Source organism: Camelina sativa, chromosome 20, assembly GCF_030686135.1.
Source record: "Camelina sativa cultivar CO46 ecotype springtype chromosome 20, ASM3068613v1".
Classification (NCBI taxonomy): Eukaryota; Viridiplantae; Streptophyta; class Magnoliopsida; order Brassicales; family Brassicaceae; genus Camelina; species Camelina sativa.
The window spans coordinates 5,281,906-5,296,446 of NC_141899.1; the positions used below are offsets into that span (position 1 = coordinate 5,281,906).

Genomic DNA, 14,541 nt, shown 5'->3' on the forward strand with positions numbered 1-14,541 from the left:
AAGGCTCTGTTTTAACATTTAATTACAGTAACACCACCAAGTTTGAACTGGTTCAATGTCGGTTTCGTCTCGGTGGAAACATTAAAGGGTTTACTCCAAATTTATTCATTGGGACAAACAATGTAATACTTCTGGAAAAGGAAGGGTAATTTCGTAAGGGTATTTGGAATTTCAAAAAAGTCGAAGATTCCAATAAAATAAAAAGTGTTAGCGGTTTTTCCTAAAAACTTGAATGGTTTCTTTGACCTTATATGACTCGTCGTCATTACTTTTTTCAATTTTCTTTTACCGTTTTGTTTGACGTCGACAATGTTTTTACCGTTACTTTTAACAAGATTAGAGGAATTGACGCAGTGATAAACTGGTTTTAGCTAACTAAATAAGCTTTAATATTTTTTAAAAAATAATAATTCAAATGAGTGTTAATATTTATAGCAACCGAATCTTGTTGGAAACTCTGATGCATTGATGTAATTTTATATTATTTGGTTTTTCGTTAAATCTTATTCCTAGATTATACTACTATGTTTTTTAGTGTTTAACTTCATGCTGATATTGTCTTAAAGACAAAGCCTGACCCACATTTTAAAATCTAATGAGAATACAAGAAAAGCAGAAGAAACGTTTGTAAGAAACAAAAAAAAAAACTGATCAAATTAAAGAACTCAAGAGTTGGGTTCAATCTTTCGAAGAAGCAATTAAACGTTGTGTTCATTCAACTAGTGGTTGATGAAAAGTTGTTGTTGAGCCCAAAATAGAAAAGAAAAAAAAAACTCAACTGTTAAGAGACTTCAAAGTAGATATAAATTAATATTCATCTCGATTTAACTTAGAGTTACTTTTACAAACAAAAATACTTGAATGAAGTCATATTTTCTCCACATTTAGTGACGAAAATTCGATAACTTGCTGTTAACCAAAAATCAACTGAAAAGTCTTAAAACATTAATCTATTTTGTGTTCTAGTGATGCATTATATAGTCTAGAGATGTAGTTTCTCTAATTTTTATCACCACCTAGCTACTGTGCCAAACAATTATGAATAATAATAGTTAGATCAGTTTGAACCCGACTGGTTCATGGATGGACGTGAAATGGTTGATATAATAACATCGTAAATAGTTAATTAAGATCATAGGAGAAAACTTTGAGTTTTGGTGAAAAAATGAATGTGAACGCAACTTACATCGACGTTGTGAAATAGACTATATATAGAGTGGCTCTTCGATGTTACACTTCTCTGTGTCAAATAACATGGGCTAGCTTTAAGCCTTTAAACATGTCATTTATATATGATTATGATGCGAAAGAATGTCATCCAAGCTTGGACGCAACTGCAAGTATGGCCTGTTTAAACCATTAACTCAAGATATTAAACTTGAACAACTTGTCGGGAGCAGCATCACTTTCACTTTTCCAGCCTTGCTCAACTCAAGTAATGTTGCTAGGGATGTTGTCGTGGGTTTAAAAACCCAGACCAGCCCAAACCCGAAAAAAACCTGCCCAGAAAAAACCCAAATTTGAAAATCCAAAGGGTTTTAGGTTCTAGTGGGTAAACCCGAATGGGTTTTTAGTTTTGTGGGTAAATCCGTGGGTACCCGAATTATTTATCTTATGTGATGTATTTTGCATTTTATATTATATATAATTTTATCTTTAACTTTTTGATACTAAATGTGATTTATATTATGTATTTTGTGTATTTTACTATATCTGTAACAATTTTCAAAAATTTATAATTTTATATAATTTAAATAAAGAATAGCAAATATATTAAAGAGTTTTGTTTTAAATAGATAAAACAAAATTTATTATTATATATTAGATAAAACTAAAGTTTTGTTCATAATTTGCTTATTTCATATTAAATTTAAATAAATATTTAAAAATGAGAATTTGCGTTTTTAATAGAAAAACGACATTTTGCAGTTTTGGCAGAAAAATATGACTTTTTAGTTTTGGCGGAAAAACATAATTTTACGGTTTTGGTGGGGAAACGAAATTTTGCAGTTTTGGCGGGAAAACGAGATTTTACGATTTTGGCGGGAAAATGAGATTTTGCGGTTTTGGCGGGAAAACAAGATTTTACGATTTTGGCGGGAAAACGAGATTTTGCGGTTTTGGAGGTAAAACGAGATTTTGCGAGTTTGGCGGGAAAACGTGATTTTGCGGTTTGACGGGAAAATATAATTTTGCTGTTTTGGCGGGAAAACGTAATTTTGCGGTTTTGGCAGAAAAACGAGTTTTCGTGTTTTGTGTTTTTGGTAGGAAAATGTGATTTTGCGGGTTTAGTGTAGGTAATTAGACTTGACAAAAAAAAAGTATAGGTGATTAGAAAGAAAAAAAAAAACCCAATGGGTACCCATAACTAATAAGGTAAACCCGTGTAAGACTTTATAGTTTTGGATACCTGCCCATTTTTAACCCATTTAATTTCTTAGAGAAAAAACAGGTCCCAAAACCCAGTTTTAAGCATGGGTTTCGGGTACCCACTGAGTTTTTACCCACTTTTAACATCCCTAAATGTTGCTGTCGATATAATAAATAACCCAGCCTCACTGCCTCAGACATAGCAGTCGTACTACTCTTATGATAAAGTGATGTTGAGACAAAAGAAAAGGAAAAAAAAAATTAAAAAAAAAAAATATGCGTCGGCGTAAGTGCGTTAATGGTAAAAGGCCCATGTGTAATAATAAAAGGCCCATGTGTAATAATAAAAAGGCCCATATGTAAAACAATCTTCTGTTTCAAAAACTTAAATTATAAAAATAATCCCACGCGCGTAATGAAATCGCGTTAAGCGTGTGTAAACCTAACCGGCGGTGATCCTTTTTTCCGATCGTGTTTCTAGAAGCTCCCACATATATCTCTCTCTCGCGCTCCCGTAACGACCGACTCTGGCGAGATAGATATTGATCCGACGAAGCTCTTCAGGTTTATTGAAATTGGAAAATTCAGATTAAAGCTTCTGGAATCACTCAGAGGAGTTGAAAGACCCGAACCCCTAAGAAACCAAGGAAAGTAATTGTTCTCATCAGAAGTTGTTGTCGAACGGCGAACCGGTGGTTAATTTCACTGTGATTTTTGGAGTTTTTTGCTGAATCCGTCCACTGAGTAATAATGGGGGTAAGTTTCTATTTGCAATTGGATTTGTTGATTTTGTCAATTTCGGATTTTTAGGTTTTTTTTTTGTTCGCGAGGAACTTACTCTTACTGTGATATAGGTCGATCCATTCAAAACTACTGACACGTTAGAAACCGATAAAGAAACCGGTGGTGGTGTCCCTGTGAATGATAAAGTGACTTTTACAGCTCCTGAGAGGAAGTCTCGTTTAGGTATGAGTTGGAATCCAATTCTTGAAGCATTCAGCTTGAATTGTTTTGGAACACTGTATTAACTTATTAAAAATATACAAATTTCTAGGTTTGGATGTAAGGGCAATTGAGAAAAGGGAGAATGCCAAGAACCAGGGGGACTTCAAGGTCCCCAAGAAGTCAACAATATCCTTTACATCATCTTTTGATGAAGAGGATAAATCTGATGCATCAGGATTAGATCATGGAGCTGAAACCACAACACATGACCATTCCAGCAGACGGTATAGAGAGAAGTCTTCAAGATCTGAGACTGCACAAGGTACTTTTTTTTTTATTTCTTATGACTATGTAGTTTGAACAGTCACTCTCAAACTCTAGATTACAGTGATTTCTTAGTTAATCCATTAGTTGATATAGTAATGCATTTAGTATCCTTAGCATTTAGAATATTGGTAAAGAGAAAAATTTGCCTTCATCCGTTTTCTTCTTAGCTCTTGTGCTTATGGACTTGTGACATTTTTTTAATTGCAGAAAGTACCGTGACTACAGAGAATGCTGCAACTTCAGATGTAAGTCAATTCCATCCAAATAATGAAATCGTTATTTTGCCTCGGTTTATCTATCTTTTCTACATACTTAACTTATCTCTAACACTACTTGCAACACGATTTTTAGTATACTGATATATTGTTTACCTTTCAAAATGAAGGTTTCCATGACTCCCAGGAGTTTATCTAGTACTTCTAGATACGAGAGAGCTGATAGCAATAGACGTCGAGATGAACATAGGCGTGACAGAAGTGAAACTCCGCGGTCAAGACAGAGAAACACTTATGGTGAGATGGATCACTACCGAGGGAGGGAGTCTTATCGCCAAGGTGACCGAGACTATCATGGAGAAAAGCGTGGAAGATACAACAGCGATAGGAGGACTCCAGGTATGCAAGAGATTGTAGAATCTTATAAAGCTGTAAATTTGTGAGCTTCTGACATTAATGTCACTACATTTATCTCCTTACAATTGTGTCTGTTTTTTTTGTTCCCAGAAGCATGATGAGTCTCACAAACACAACACTTATTGGGCCTTTTTTATGGAGTGCAGGTAGATCAGACTGGGATGATGGAAAATGGGAATGGGAAGATAGTCCTCACGGAGATAGAGACTCTAGTTACAGCAAGCGACATCAGCCTTCTCCATCACCCATGTTAGCTGCAGCTTCACCTGATGCTCGTTTAGCCTCCCCATGGCTGGATACACCACGTTCAACAAGTATGTTGTGTTTGAATTTTAATATTTGTAAGTTTGTTTTATTTATTTGCAACACGACCAAAGACTAACAAGGAATATTACCATGTCCTTATTCTCACGCAGTGTCTTCTGCCTCTCCATGGGATATTGGTGCACCTTCTCCTGTTCCTATTCGGGCTTCTGGATCGTCTATCAGATCCTCAAGCTCTAGGTATGGTGGAAGATCAAATCAACCTGCTTACTCTAGGGAAGGTGATCTGACAAATGAGGTATGCATTCTTAAATGTCGCTGTGCACCCATGGTCATGCCACTTGTTATTAGATAGATCTGAATTTCCGTTTTGTTTCCCCATGTCGTGTCAAGCTTGCTTGAAGAATATTGATGAGGATTATGGTTCTGTTGCATTAGGAAAATTGTTTGGTTTTAATAATACTTGTGCTACATGTTGTTATGTCTTCTATAGGGGCATTTAGATGAGGATAGATCGCAAGGAGCTGAAGAATTTAAACATGAGATCACAGAAACAATGCGTGAGGAGATGGATATTCAGTCAGATCGTGCATGGTAAGTATTATTTTTTACAGAGGCAGGAAACTAAATTTTTGTGAATCAATAATGTTTTATGAACTGAGCTCTCTTCACATTAATTTGTCGAACCATCTCTAGATTTTATTAAGCTTGTATGAACTAGATGATTCTCATTTCACAGGTATGATACAGACGAAGGGAACTCACTGTTTGATGCGGACAGTACATCCTTTTTTCTTGGAGATGATGCTTCGCTACAGAAGAAGGAAGCTGAGCTGGCAAAGAGATTGGTATTTTTATCTATTTTAATTACGCACGCTTATATTTGATCTCTTATCTATGGCTAGGCTTTTCCTTGTCCTTTTTGCATATATTATCCAGTTTTATCTTATTTTGAAGCATTAATCTTTTATCTTCTTTTACTGCTCTTGATTAAACATCTTAAGCTAGATTATGTTGTTTTGATTATGTAATTTCAGATTATAGGTGCCATTTCGCATTGTTCAATTCACCAATCTTTCTTTTCCTGGCATTCTGGCTTTTGCTGCTTAGAAATGTAGTATACTCATATGTTGAATGCTTTATAATGTTTGTAATTCAGGTCAGAAGGGATGGTAGCAAAATGTCACTTGCGCAGAGTAAAAAATATTCTCAGCTTAATGCGGATAATGCTCAGTGGGAAGACCGCCAGCTTCTCAGATCTGGAGCAGTTAGAGGCACAGAAGTGCAGACTGAGTTTGATAGCGAAGAAGAACGGAAAGCAATTCTTCTTGTACATGGTATGTAGACTACTACAATAGCTCAAAATTAACCATAAAACAAGGTTAAAGAGTAGTATAATGTAATATAGGAGGTAACATGCTATGTTTTGGATAATTGCAGATACGAAGCCTCCTTTCCTTGATGGAAGAGTCGTTTTTACAAAGCAAGCGGAGCCAGTAATGCCTATAAAGGATCCCACATCAGACATGGCAATAATTTCACGAAAAGGATCAGCTCTTGTCAAAGAAATTCGGGAGAAACAAAGTATGCATAAATCACGACAGCGATTCTGGGAGCTTGCAGGTTCTAATCTTGGTAATATCCTTGGTGTTGAAAAATCAGCTGAGCAGGTAATGCCCCAAACGGTTTTTGGTTCTATATTGATAGTATGTTTGTTGGACACATTGTGACTCTGTGATCATCTTGCAGATTGATGCCGATACTGCTGTAGTTGGTGATGAAGGTGAAGTAGATTTTAAAGGTGAGGCTAAATTTGCACAACATATGAAGAAGGGAGAAGCTGTGAGTGATTTTGCCATGTCAAAAACCATGGCAGAGCAACGACAGTACCTCCCCATATTTTCTGTTAGAGATGAACTTTTGCAGGTTGGTGGTCTTTCCTTTTGAGGGTCTTGATATTTGGATTACATTATGCATTGTTATTAGGAAAACCTCAGGGGATTACTGTTTTTTGAATTTTATCTTTTCGTCTACTCATCTGCTTTTTGCTGTATTCTCTAGGTAATTAGAGAAAACCAGGTGATAGTGGTGGTTGGCGAAACTGGTTCGGGAAAGACCACTCAACTCACACAGGTTGCTCCCGTACTTTGGCATTCTATGAATCCATATTCTAATGCACAGTTATGTAACTATTAAAACACTGACTTAATTTGTTTCTTTTTGTTAGTATCTTCACGAGGACGGGTATACTATAAATGGTATAGTAGGCTGCACCCAACCAAGGCGTGTAGCAGCCATGAGTGTTGCAAAGAGAGTTAGTGAAGAGATGGAAACAGAGTTGGGTGATAAAGTGGGGTATGCGATTCGTTTTGAAGATGTAACTGGTCCAAACACTGTTATCAAGGTAAGGTGTTCTCAAGAAATGAACCGCTTTTTGCTTATTTGTGATGATTCTGGTTTAGTTGTCAGGTATCGTGCTTTTTGCATCTGCACTTCCTGAAAACACTTTTTTTTCTGAACTCCATATTTTCCTCTGAAATTGTAGTACATGACCGATGGAGTGCTACTGAGAGAGACCCTGAAAGATTCCGACTTGGATAAGTATCGGTATGTATGCTCCAACCTTACCTCTGATAGATAATACTTAATAAACTGGGTTAAGTAGAATGCTGTGCTAATTCCTGGTGTGGATTCTGTATAGTGTGGTGGTGATGGATGAAGCCCATGAAAGGTCACTCAACACAGACGTCCTTTTTGGAATATTGAAAAAAGTTGTGGCTCGGCGTCGTGATTTCAAGTTGATCGTCACGTCAGCAACCCTTAATGCTCAAAAGTTTTCCAATTTCTTTGGGAGGTAGGTTACCGTTATCATTTACATAAGCCAAATCTAAATATTGAATTCTTATATGACCGTGTTTTTGCTTTGGTAATGCAGTGTTCCGGTATTCAACATTCCTGGGCGGACTTTCCCTGTCAACATTCTCTACTCTAAATCTCCTTGTGAAGATTATGTTGAAGCTGCTGTTAAACAGGTTATGACGATTCACATAACGAGCCCACCTGGGGACATTCTCATCTTTATGACTGGGCAAGATGAGATTGAAGCAGCGTGCTTTTCACTTAAGGAGAGAATGGAACAGCTCATTGCATCGTCCAACAGAGAAATCACAAACCTACTTATTCTCCCAATATACTCTCAGCTACCCGCTGACTTGCAGGCAAAGATTTTCCAGAAACCAGAAGATGGAGCCCGTAAATGCATTGTTGCCACCAATATTGCTGAAACATCACTGACAGTCGATGGAATATATTATGTGATTGACACGGGGTATGGAAAGATGAAGGTTTTTAATCCTAGAATGGGTATGGATGCTCTTCAAGTTTTCCCTATAAGTCGTGCAGCCTCTGATCAGCGTGCAGGGAGAGCTGGAAGGACAGGGCCGGGAACATGTTACAGGCTGTATACTGAGAGTGCTTATTTGAATGAAATGTTGCCAAGTCCCGTGCCAGAGATTCAGCGTACAAATCTGGGTAATGTTGTGTTGTTGTTGAAGTCATTGAAAATAGACAACTTGTTAGATTTTGATTTTATGGATCCACCTCCACAAGAGAACATCCTCAACTCTATGTACCAGCTTTGGGTGTTGGGTGCTCTTAGCAATGTTGGAGGATTAACCGATCTCGGGTGGAAGATGGTGGAGTTCCCATTGGATCCGCCTCTTGCAAAGATGCTCTTAATGGGTGAACGGCTTGATTGCATAAACGAGGTTCTGACTATTGTGTCAATGCTTTCAGTACCGTCAGTGTTCTTCAGACCTAAAGAAAGAGCAGAAGAGAGTGATGCCGCAAGGGAGAAGTTTTTTGTGCCAGAATCAGATCACTTAACGCTATTGAATGTATATCAACAGTGGAAAGAGCATGACTATAGAGGAGACTGGTGCAATGACCATTACCTACAAGTCAAAGGTCTGAGAAAAGCTAGAGAGGTAAGATCCCAGCTTCTGGATATCCTCAAGCAACTAAAGATACCACTCAAGTCATGTGGACCGGATTGGGATATTGTGAGAAAAGCCATCTGTTCAGCGTATTTCCACAACTCAGCCAGATTAAAAGGTGTTGGGGAGTATGTGAACTGTAGAACCGGGATGCCTTGCCATTTACACCCGAGCAGTGCACTGTACGGTCTGGGATACACACCGGATTATGTGGTGTACCATGAACTGATCTTGACCACTAAGGAGTACATGCAGTGTGCTACATCGGTTGAGCCACATTGGCTAGCTGAGTTAGGGCCTATGTTCTTCTCGGTCAAAGACTCGGATACATCAATGTTGGAGCATAAGAAGAAGCAGAAGGAAGAGAAAACAGCGATGGAGGAAGAGATGGAGAAACTGAGAAGAGATCAGGCGGAGTCGGAAGTGAGAAACAAAGAGAAAGAGAAAAGGAAAAGGGCAAAGCAGCAGCAACAGATTTCAGGTCCTGGCTTGAAGAAAGGAACTACTTACCTCAGGCCTAAGAAGTTTGGACTGTGACATTTGTAATGTAAAAAAACAGAGCGAAAACTTTACCGGAAAAGGGAAAAAAACAAAAAAAAACAGCCAAAATAGAGCGAACTGTAATCATCTTGTGTCTGTAGTATATTTCTCAGTGAGAATAATCTTGATTGTTTGAAGCTTGTATTGAATTCTTTATCGCTAATTAGTTTAGTTGAAACCCACTTCAATTCTAATATCGCAAAGTTATGGACTGGATTGTCCTATTTGTCTTTTGTAAAACTAATTACTCAATGTTTTTCCAATGCTCGGCTGTATAACTTATTCGCTTCTATTTTGCATGTACTTGATCTAAAGGGAAGAAATGGTTCTCAAACAGTCCCAGGAAGAAAGAAGAGAGAGACCCTGAGGACAATAGTGATGCTATGAACAATTCTTTGGAAGATGGTGAAAACACAAAGGGCTTTGGCTGGTGCAGAAAAGGAAGAACTGACTAGACTAAGAGAGCAAGTGAATGACTTGCAGACAAAATTATCGGAGAAAGAAGAGGTTTTAAAGTCAATGGAAATGTCAAGGAACCATTATCAAAAAAATGTCAAGGAACCAGGTAAACGATATCCAAGAAAAGCTTGAAGCAACAAAAACGATTGGTTGCTGAGAAGGAGATGTTGGTTAAGTCTATGCAGTTACAATTATCGGACACGAAGGTAACCTTTTTCAAGTATGTGTCTTTAGATATATCCTTTGTGTTTACTTGGAATCTGGTTTTAAACACAATGGAGAATACTCAGTTTGCTTCTGCACTTATCTCACTTGTTAATAATAGCTTCCTTTCTCTGTTTCCACTAGATCAAACTTGCAGACAAGCAAGCTGCCCTTGAGAAGACTCATGACCTTAAGATTGCCCTAAAATCCTCTTTCCCTCCCGCTTCTTTTTTTCCCAATTTCCATCTGTATTTCAAGGTAATGCTTATTATGATTACAAGTTTCGATTTTTTTTTTTTTGTTTCTTCCCTTATCAAACCCTTCTTGGGAAAATAATATTCATGCTTTTTTTTTTGTATCGTTACAATTATCTTTTGTAGAAAAATAAATTGAGTCTGAAGAGTAGAGTTGCTGCTGTTATTAACAATGACGGTGAGTTCGTGAGTTTGGTTCCTTATGTTAAGAAGGAACATCCACAGACTCCAAAACCCGATTTATTAAAACCCTCATTGAGTTCTTCTGAGAGACGTGGCTGCACTCATGGAATATAAAGGCTTGTCTTTGACCGAGACAGCAGCTTATGTTGTTGACCAATCCGTTCCCAGAGGAAGCTGTGGACTCGTTGCTGTCTCTGCCAAAGCTGAAGTCACACTACCGGTATGTTCAGGGCTTGTGCTACCGAAGATGGTTACTCTGAGATCGCAATCTGGCCAAACAACTGATACCACTAGACTTGCTTGCAGTCTTTAGAATCGGCCGGTTTGAATCGTAGTCGGATCAGTAAAGTTAAAACAAAAGGGTTAAGATGCAAATTAATAAAACCATCATTGTTTGTTTGTTATGGGTTCTCTTTAGGCTTTCGTGTTCACTATAATACAATAAGGAGTTTGTATATCACAAAAATGGGTTTATGCTAATATGACCGGAAGAAGGTATTTACATAGGAATCTTGGACTCTGTTTTATACAAATATGACCGGCGGATTAAGGGAGATCGTCAGATTGGAGTAGCGACTGAACTTCCGCGGCCAGATCTTGAGCAGTTGGATTAGCGCACCAAATCTTGCAAATGTACCTCAAGACTAACAATAACGTAGAGACGAAGATACCTAAGGCAAATTCTTTAGAAACCAATCCCACGAAGCAAACCAGACTGAGTATTCCTGCAGAACGGCTCATATGACCAGAGACTGATTTGATGGTGATGTTCTCTTCCAGCACTTCAATGACTCGGAAGAACACATACGAAACAGACGAGACTCCAAAATAAACCGGGGAAAGATTAGTTTCTTCAAGTGATCCCATGGCTAATCCAATCTGGACAAACACCATGGCTCCTCCAAGAGCCGCCAAGATGACAAGATTTAACTTCTCTGAGCTGCAGCTTGAATCTAGGGATGAAGGGTTTAGGGTTTCGTGGCTCTTAAGGTATTTCACGAGATACCAGAAACTAACGAGAGCGGTAGAAGAAGCCAATCCGATTGCGAACTCCACGGACACAATTGCTACGAGGCATGCTAGAGCAGCTAATCCAAGCATGTGGCTGATCCAATCGGCCAAACGTTTGACCACCACGTCGTCCTCGAATTCAGCGACGATCACGAAGAGAACGTAAGCGACAGAGCAGAGGCCGAAGTAAAGGGGTGGGAACCAAGTCGCTTTAGTCCCCATGGCAAACGCCACCTTGTCGTATCCCATGGCCAGCATCATAATCGCCAGAGTCAAGTTATGGAGCTTCTCAGATCTTTCACTAGTCATTTCTTTGTTTCTTTTGTTCTTGAAAGTTGAAAAGTAAGAGATCTGAGATATTGGTGAAAGTGAGAATTAGAAACGGTTAAAACTAGCTAATTAACTAACTTTTTGATTAATTTGTTTCATTAATTTGATTATTTATGTTTGTATCAGAAATTTTTATTAAGCAGCTTTTAATGTTGAACGTTTGGATAGTACGGGACTCTCTCTCCATAAGAGTTTGCTTAGGCGTAGCAATGATATAAAAAGATGGTTTTACTTCTGGTGGGAAACCAAAATGCTTCAACTAGCATAAAAATCTCAAAGAAAGAAACTAACATAAAAGATACTGTTCAGGTGGGGATGAGTTTACTTTACAAACTGAATGAACGAAACAGAAGAGCAAAACAGAACCGAGCCACAAAGAAGAAGGTATTGCAATCCATACAAGGACTTGGTGAGAAACGGTGTGGACCAAAAGCATGAGGATGGCAATATTACCGAACAAGTGGCTCACGCGTCCTAACACGGCTGTGAAAGGATGCGAAACGGAAGCATACCCTATGACGCCAGTAATGTATTGAAAAATCACCATCCCGATAACATTATCTCCCCAAACGTGGGGGTAGTTTGGTAGTAAAGGCCAGAACAAGCAAGTCTCGACGGTGACGATAAGCAAGTGCATCGTTACGACGTAGATTAAAGAATTGGTCCACCCTAATGCGAGCGTTAGGAATTCAGGTAGGATTTGATCATCGTCGTCATCAAAGCCTCCTTTACCGCTCATGATTGACTTTTGTTGTTGTATGGTTTGTAAAATAGTATATAAATAAATTTATATATTACTTTCGGCTGAGGGTTTAACCTAAATTGTGCTTGTTCTTTCTTGGGCCTTCATATACTCATTGGCCCGTGGACTATAAGTAGGCCCTTATTCTAGAAGTTTCGTGTAAACAACCGCCCAATACACGTCATAATACATACGTGTCTAGTTTTGATTGGCTAATGCTTCACCGCCTCAACTTCCTCATCCTATTCGATATAACTCTATTAAACACCCGACAACCTCTTTATCCTCTTTCACAATTCCTAAAACCTAATAATCATCAATCAAATCTCTCAATCGTGTTCAAAGGTAAAATTTCTGAATCTCTAATACGATTTACTTGTTTCTTCCGATCGCAATTGATTCTCTGTTTTTTGTATTTGGTTTCACCGATAGATCTCTCTTGTGTTAATCCTCAATTAGGGTTTGTGTTTTTTTTTTTTTTCGCAGATCGAATTACTTGTCTTTGAATTTGGTTTGATTTTTCTCAAAAGAGAAATTGAGTTTTGTAATCGATTGATAACGTGTTAATTCTACGACCTAGGTTTGATAAATTAGTTTCTTGATCGAATTTGATCCTTGTTTTGGTATTTATCAATCTTTGTTTGTGAATTACTTGTCTTTGAATTTGATTTGATTTTTCTCAAATAAATTGAGTTTTGTATCCATTGATAACGTGTTAGTTCTATCTAGATTTGGTAATTAGTTTCTTGATCGTGTTTGTGAATTACAGATGCAGATCTTTGTTAAGACTCTCACCGGAAAGACAATCACCCTCGAGGTGGAAAGCTCTGACACAATCGACAACGTCAAAGCCAAGATCCAGGATAAGGAAGGTATCCCTCCAGATCAGCAAAGGCTTATCTTTGCCGGTAAGCAGCTAGAAGATGGCCGTACCTTGGCTGACTACAACATTCAGAAGGAGTCTACGCTTCATCTTGTTCTCAGGCTCCGTGGTGGTATGCAAATCTTCGTTAAGACACTCACCGGAAAGACCATCACTTTGGAGGTGGAGAGCTCTGACACCATCGACAACGTTAAAGCCAAAATCCAAGATAAAGAGGGTATCCCACCGGACCAGCAGAGGTTGATCTTTGCCGGTAAGCAGCTTGAAGATGGCAGGACTTTGGCTGACTACAACATCCAGAAGGAGTCGACCCTTCATCTTGTTCTCAGGCTTCGTGGTGGTATGCAGATCTTCGTCAAGACTTTGACGGGGAAGACCATCACTTTGGAGGTGGAGAGCTCTGACACCATCGATAATGTCAAAGCTAAAATCCAAGACAAGGAGGGTATCCCACCGGACCAGCAGAGGTTGATCTTCGCCGGAAAACAACTTGAAGACGGCAGGACTTTGGCTGACTACAACATTCAGAAGGAGTCTACACTTCACTTGGTCTTGCGTCTCCGTGGAGGTATGCAAATTTTCGTCAAGACTCTCACCGGGAAGACCATCACACTGGAGGTTGAGAGCTCCGACACCATTGACAATGTGAAGGCCAAGATCCAAGATAAAGAGGGTATCCCACCGGACCAGCAGAGGTTGATCTTCGCCGGAAAGCAACTTGAAGACGGCAGGACTTTGGCTGACTACAACATTCAGAAGGAGTCTACACTTCACTTGGTCTTGCGTCTCCGTGGTGGTTTTTAAACTCTGTTATGGTCTTACTCAAAAAGTTTCTTTTAAAACTTGTGTATTTTGGGCGCTTGTAAAGCCCCCAAATAAATAATTGATGAACTATGTTTCTTTCTTTCTAATGACAAATCGAATTTATGGAATCATATCCTTCTAAATCTCGTAAAATTACGATGTGTTCCTCAAGTCAGCTTGTGTTAGTTATTATTGTGAGATGTAAATTCTTGTAATGATGGAACTCTGTTTTTGGAGCACTGGTGTCTTCAGACTTCATTGGGTGGTTACGGGTTTTAATTCTCCTCGCCAAATGTTGGCTTGCTTATCAGATGTTAATACTCATCTCTAAAATAAGCATATACCAAATCCACAAAAAAGGATTCAAAAGCCAAACTGGGAGAAGTCTCCCTTAAATTATTAAATTAGGGGTTGATACCAGAAATCCCAAGTTCATTGTTGATGATTTGTCTCAGTCCCAGCAAAGCTGTTCCTTGTACTACCGGAAGATGGGTTCCCTTGAGAGTTGAGAGCACTGGAAGCTCCTCGTTACTTTATTAGTCCTTTGATTGTATTAAATTAACAATATCTTTTGAAATTAGCAATTTTAATTTCAGCT

General features: G+C 38.5%; 2 protein-coding genes and 1 pseudogene across 3 annotated transcripts; 2 read left to right on the plus strand and 1 right to left on the minus strand.

Annotated features, from left to right (window-relative positions):
* Window positions 1-2,784: 2,784 nt before the first annotated feature.
* LOC104772236 (pre-mRNA-splicing factor ATP-dependent RNA helicase DEAH7) lies at window positions 2,785-9,261 on the plus strand. 2 transcript variants are annotated; one of them, XM_087504904.1, is made up of 17 exons: window positions 2,785-3,126; window positions 3,225-3,336; window positions 3,425-3,637; window positions 3,850-3,887; window positions 4,028-4,256; window positions 4,365-4,588; window positions 4,691-4,836; window positions 5,032-5,132; window positions 5,278-5,386; window positions 5,698-5,875; window positions 5,979-6,208; window positions 6,288-6,464; window positions 6,600-6,671; window positions 6,766-6,942; window positions 7,084-7,145; window positions 7,240-7,392; window positions 7,474-9,261. In XM_087504904.1, the coding sequence occupies exons 6-17, from the start codon at window positions 4,369-4,371 to the stop codon at window positions 9,068-9,070; spliced, it is 3,222 nt and encodes a 1,073-aa protein (XP_087361030.1). In that variant the 5' UTR covers window positions 2,785-3,126; window positions 3,225-3,336; window positions 3,425-3,637; window positions 3,850-3,887; window positions 4,028-4,256; window positions 4,365-4,368; the 3' UTR covers window positions 9,071-9,261. The 2 variants fall into 2 exon arrangements, with proteins under 2 accessions (XP_087361030.1, XP_087361029.1); XM_087504903.1 differs by having other exon boundaries at window positions 4,421-4,588.
* A 1,383-nt stretch (window positions 9,262-10,644) lies between these two features.
* LOC104769512 (uncharacterized) lies at window positions 10,645-12,306 on the minus strand (annotated as a pseudogene).
* Window positions 12,307-12,338: 32 nt separating this feature from the next.
* LOC104769513 (polyubiquitin) lies at window positions 12,339-14,071 on the plus strand. The gene is made up of 2 exons (XM_010493739.2): window positions 12,339-12,601; window positions 13,026-14,071. The coding sequence occupies exon 2, from the start codon at window positions 13,026-13,028 to the stop codon at window positions 13,941-13,943; it is 918 nt and encodes a 305-aa protein (XP_010492041.2). The 5' UTR covers window positions 12,339-12,601; the 3' UTR covers window positions 13,944-14,071.
* Window positions 14,072-14,541: the final 470 nt, after the last annotated feature.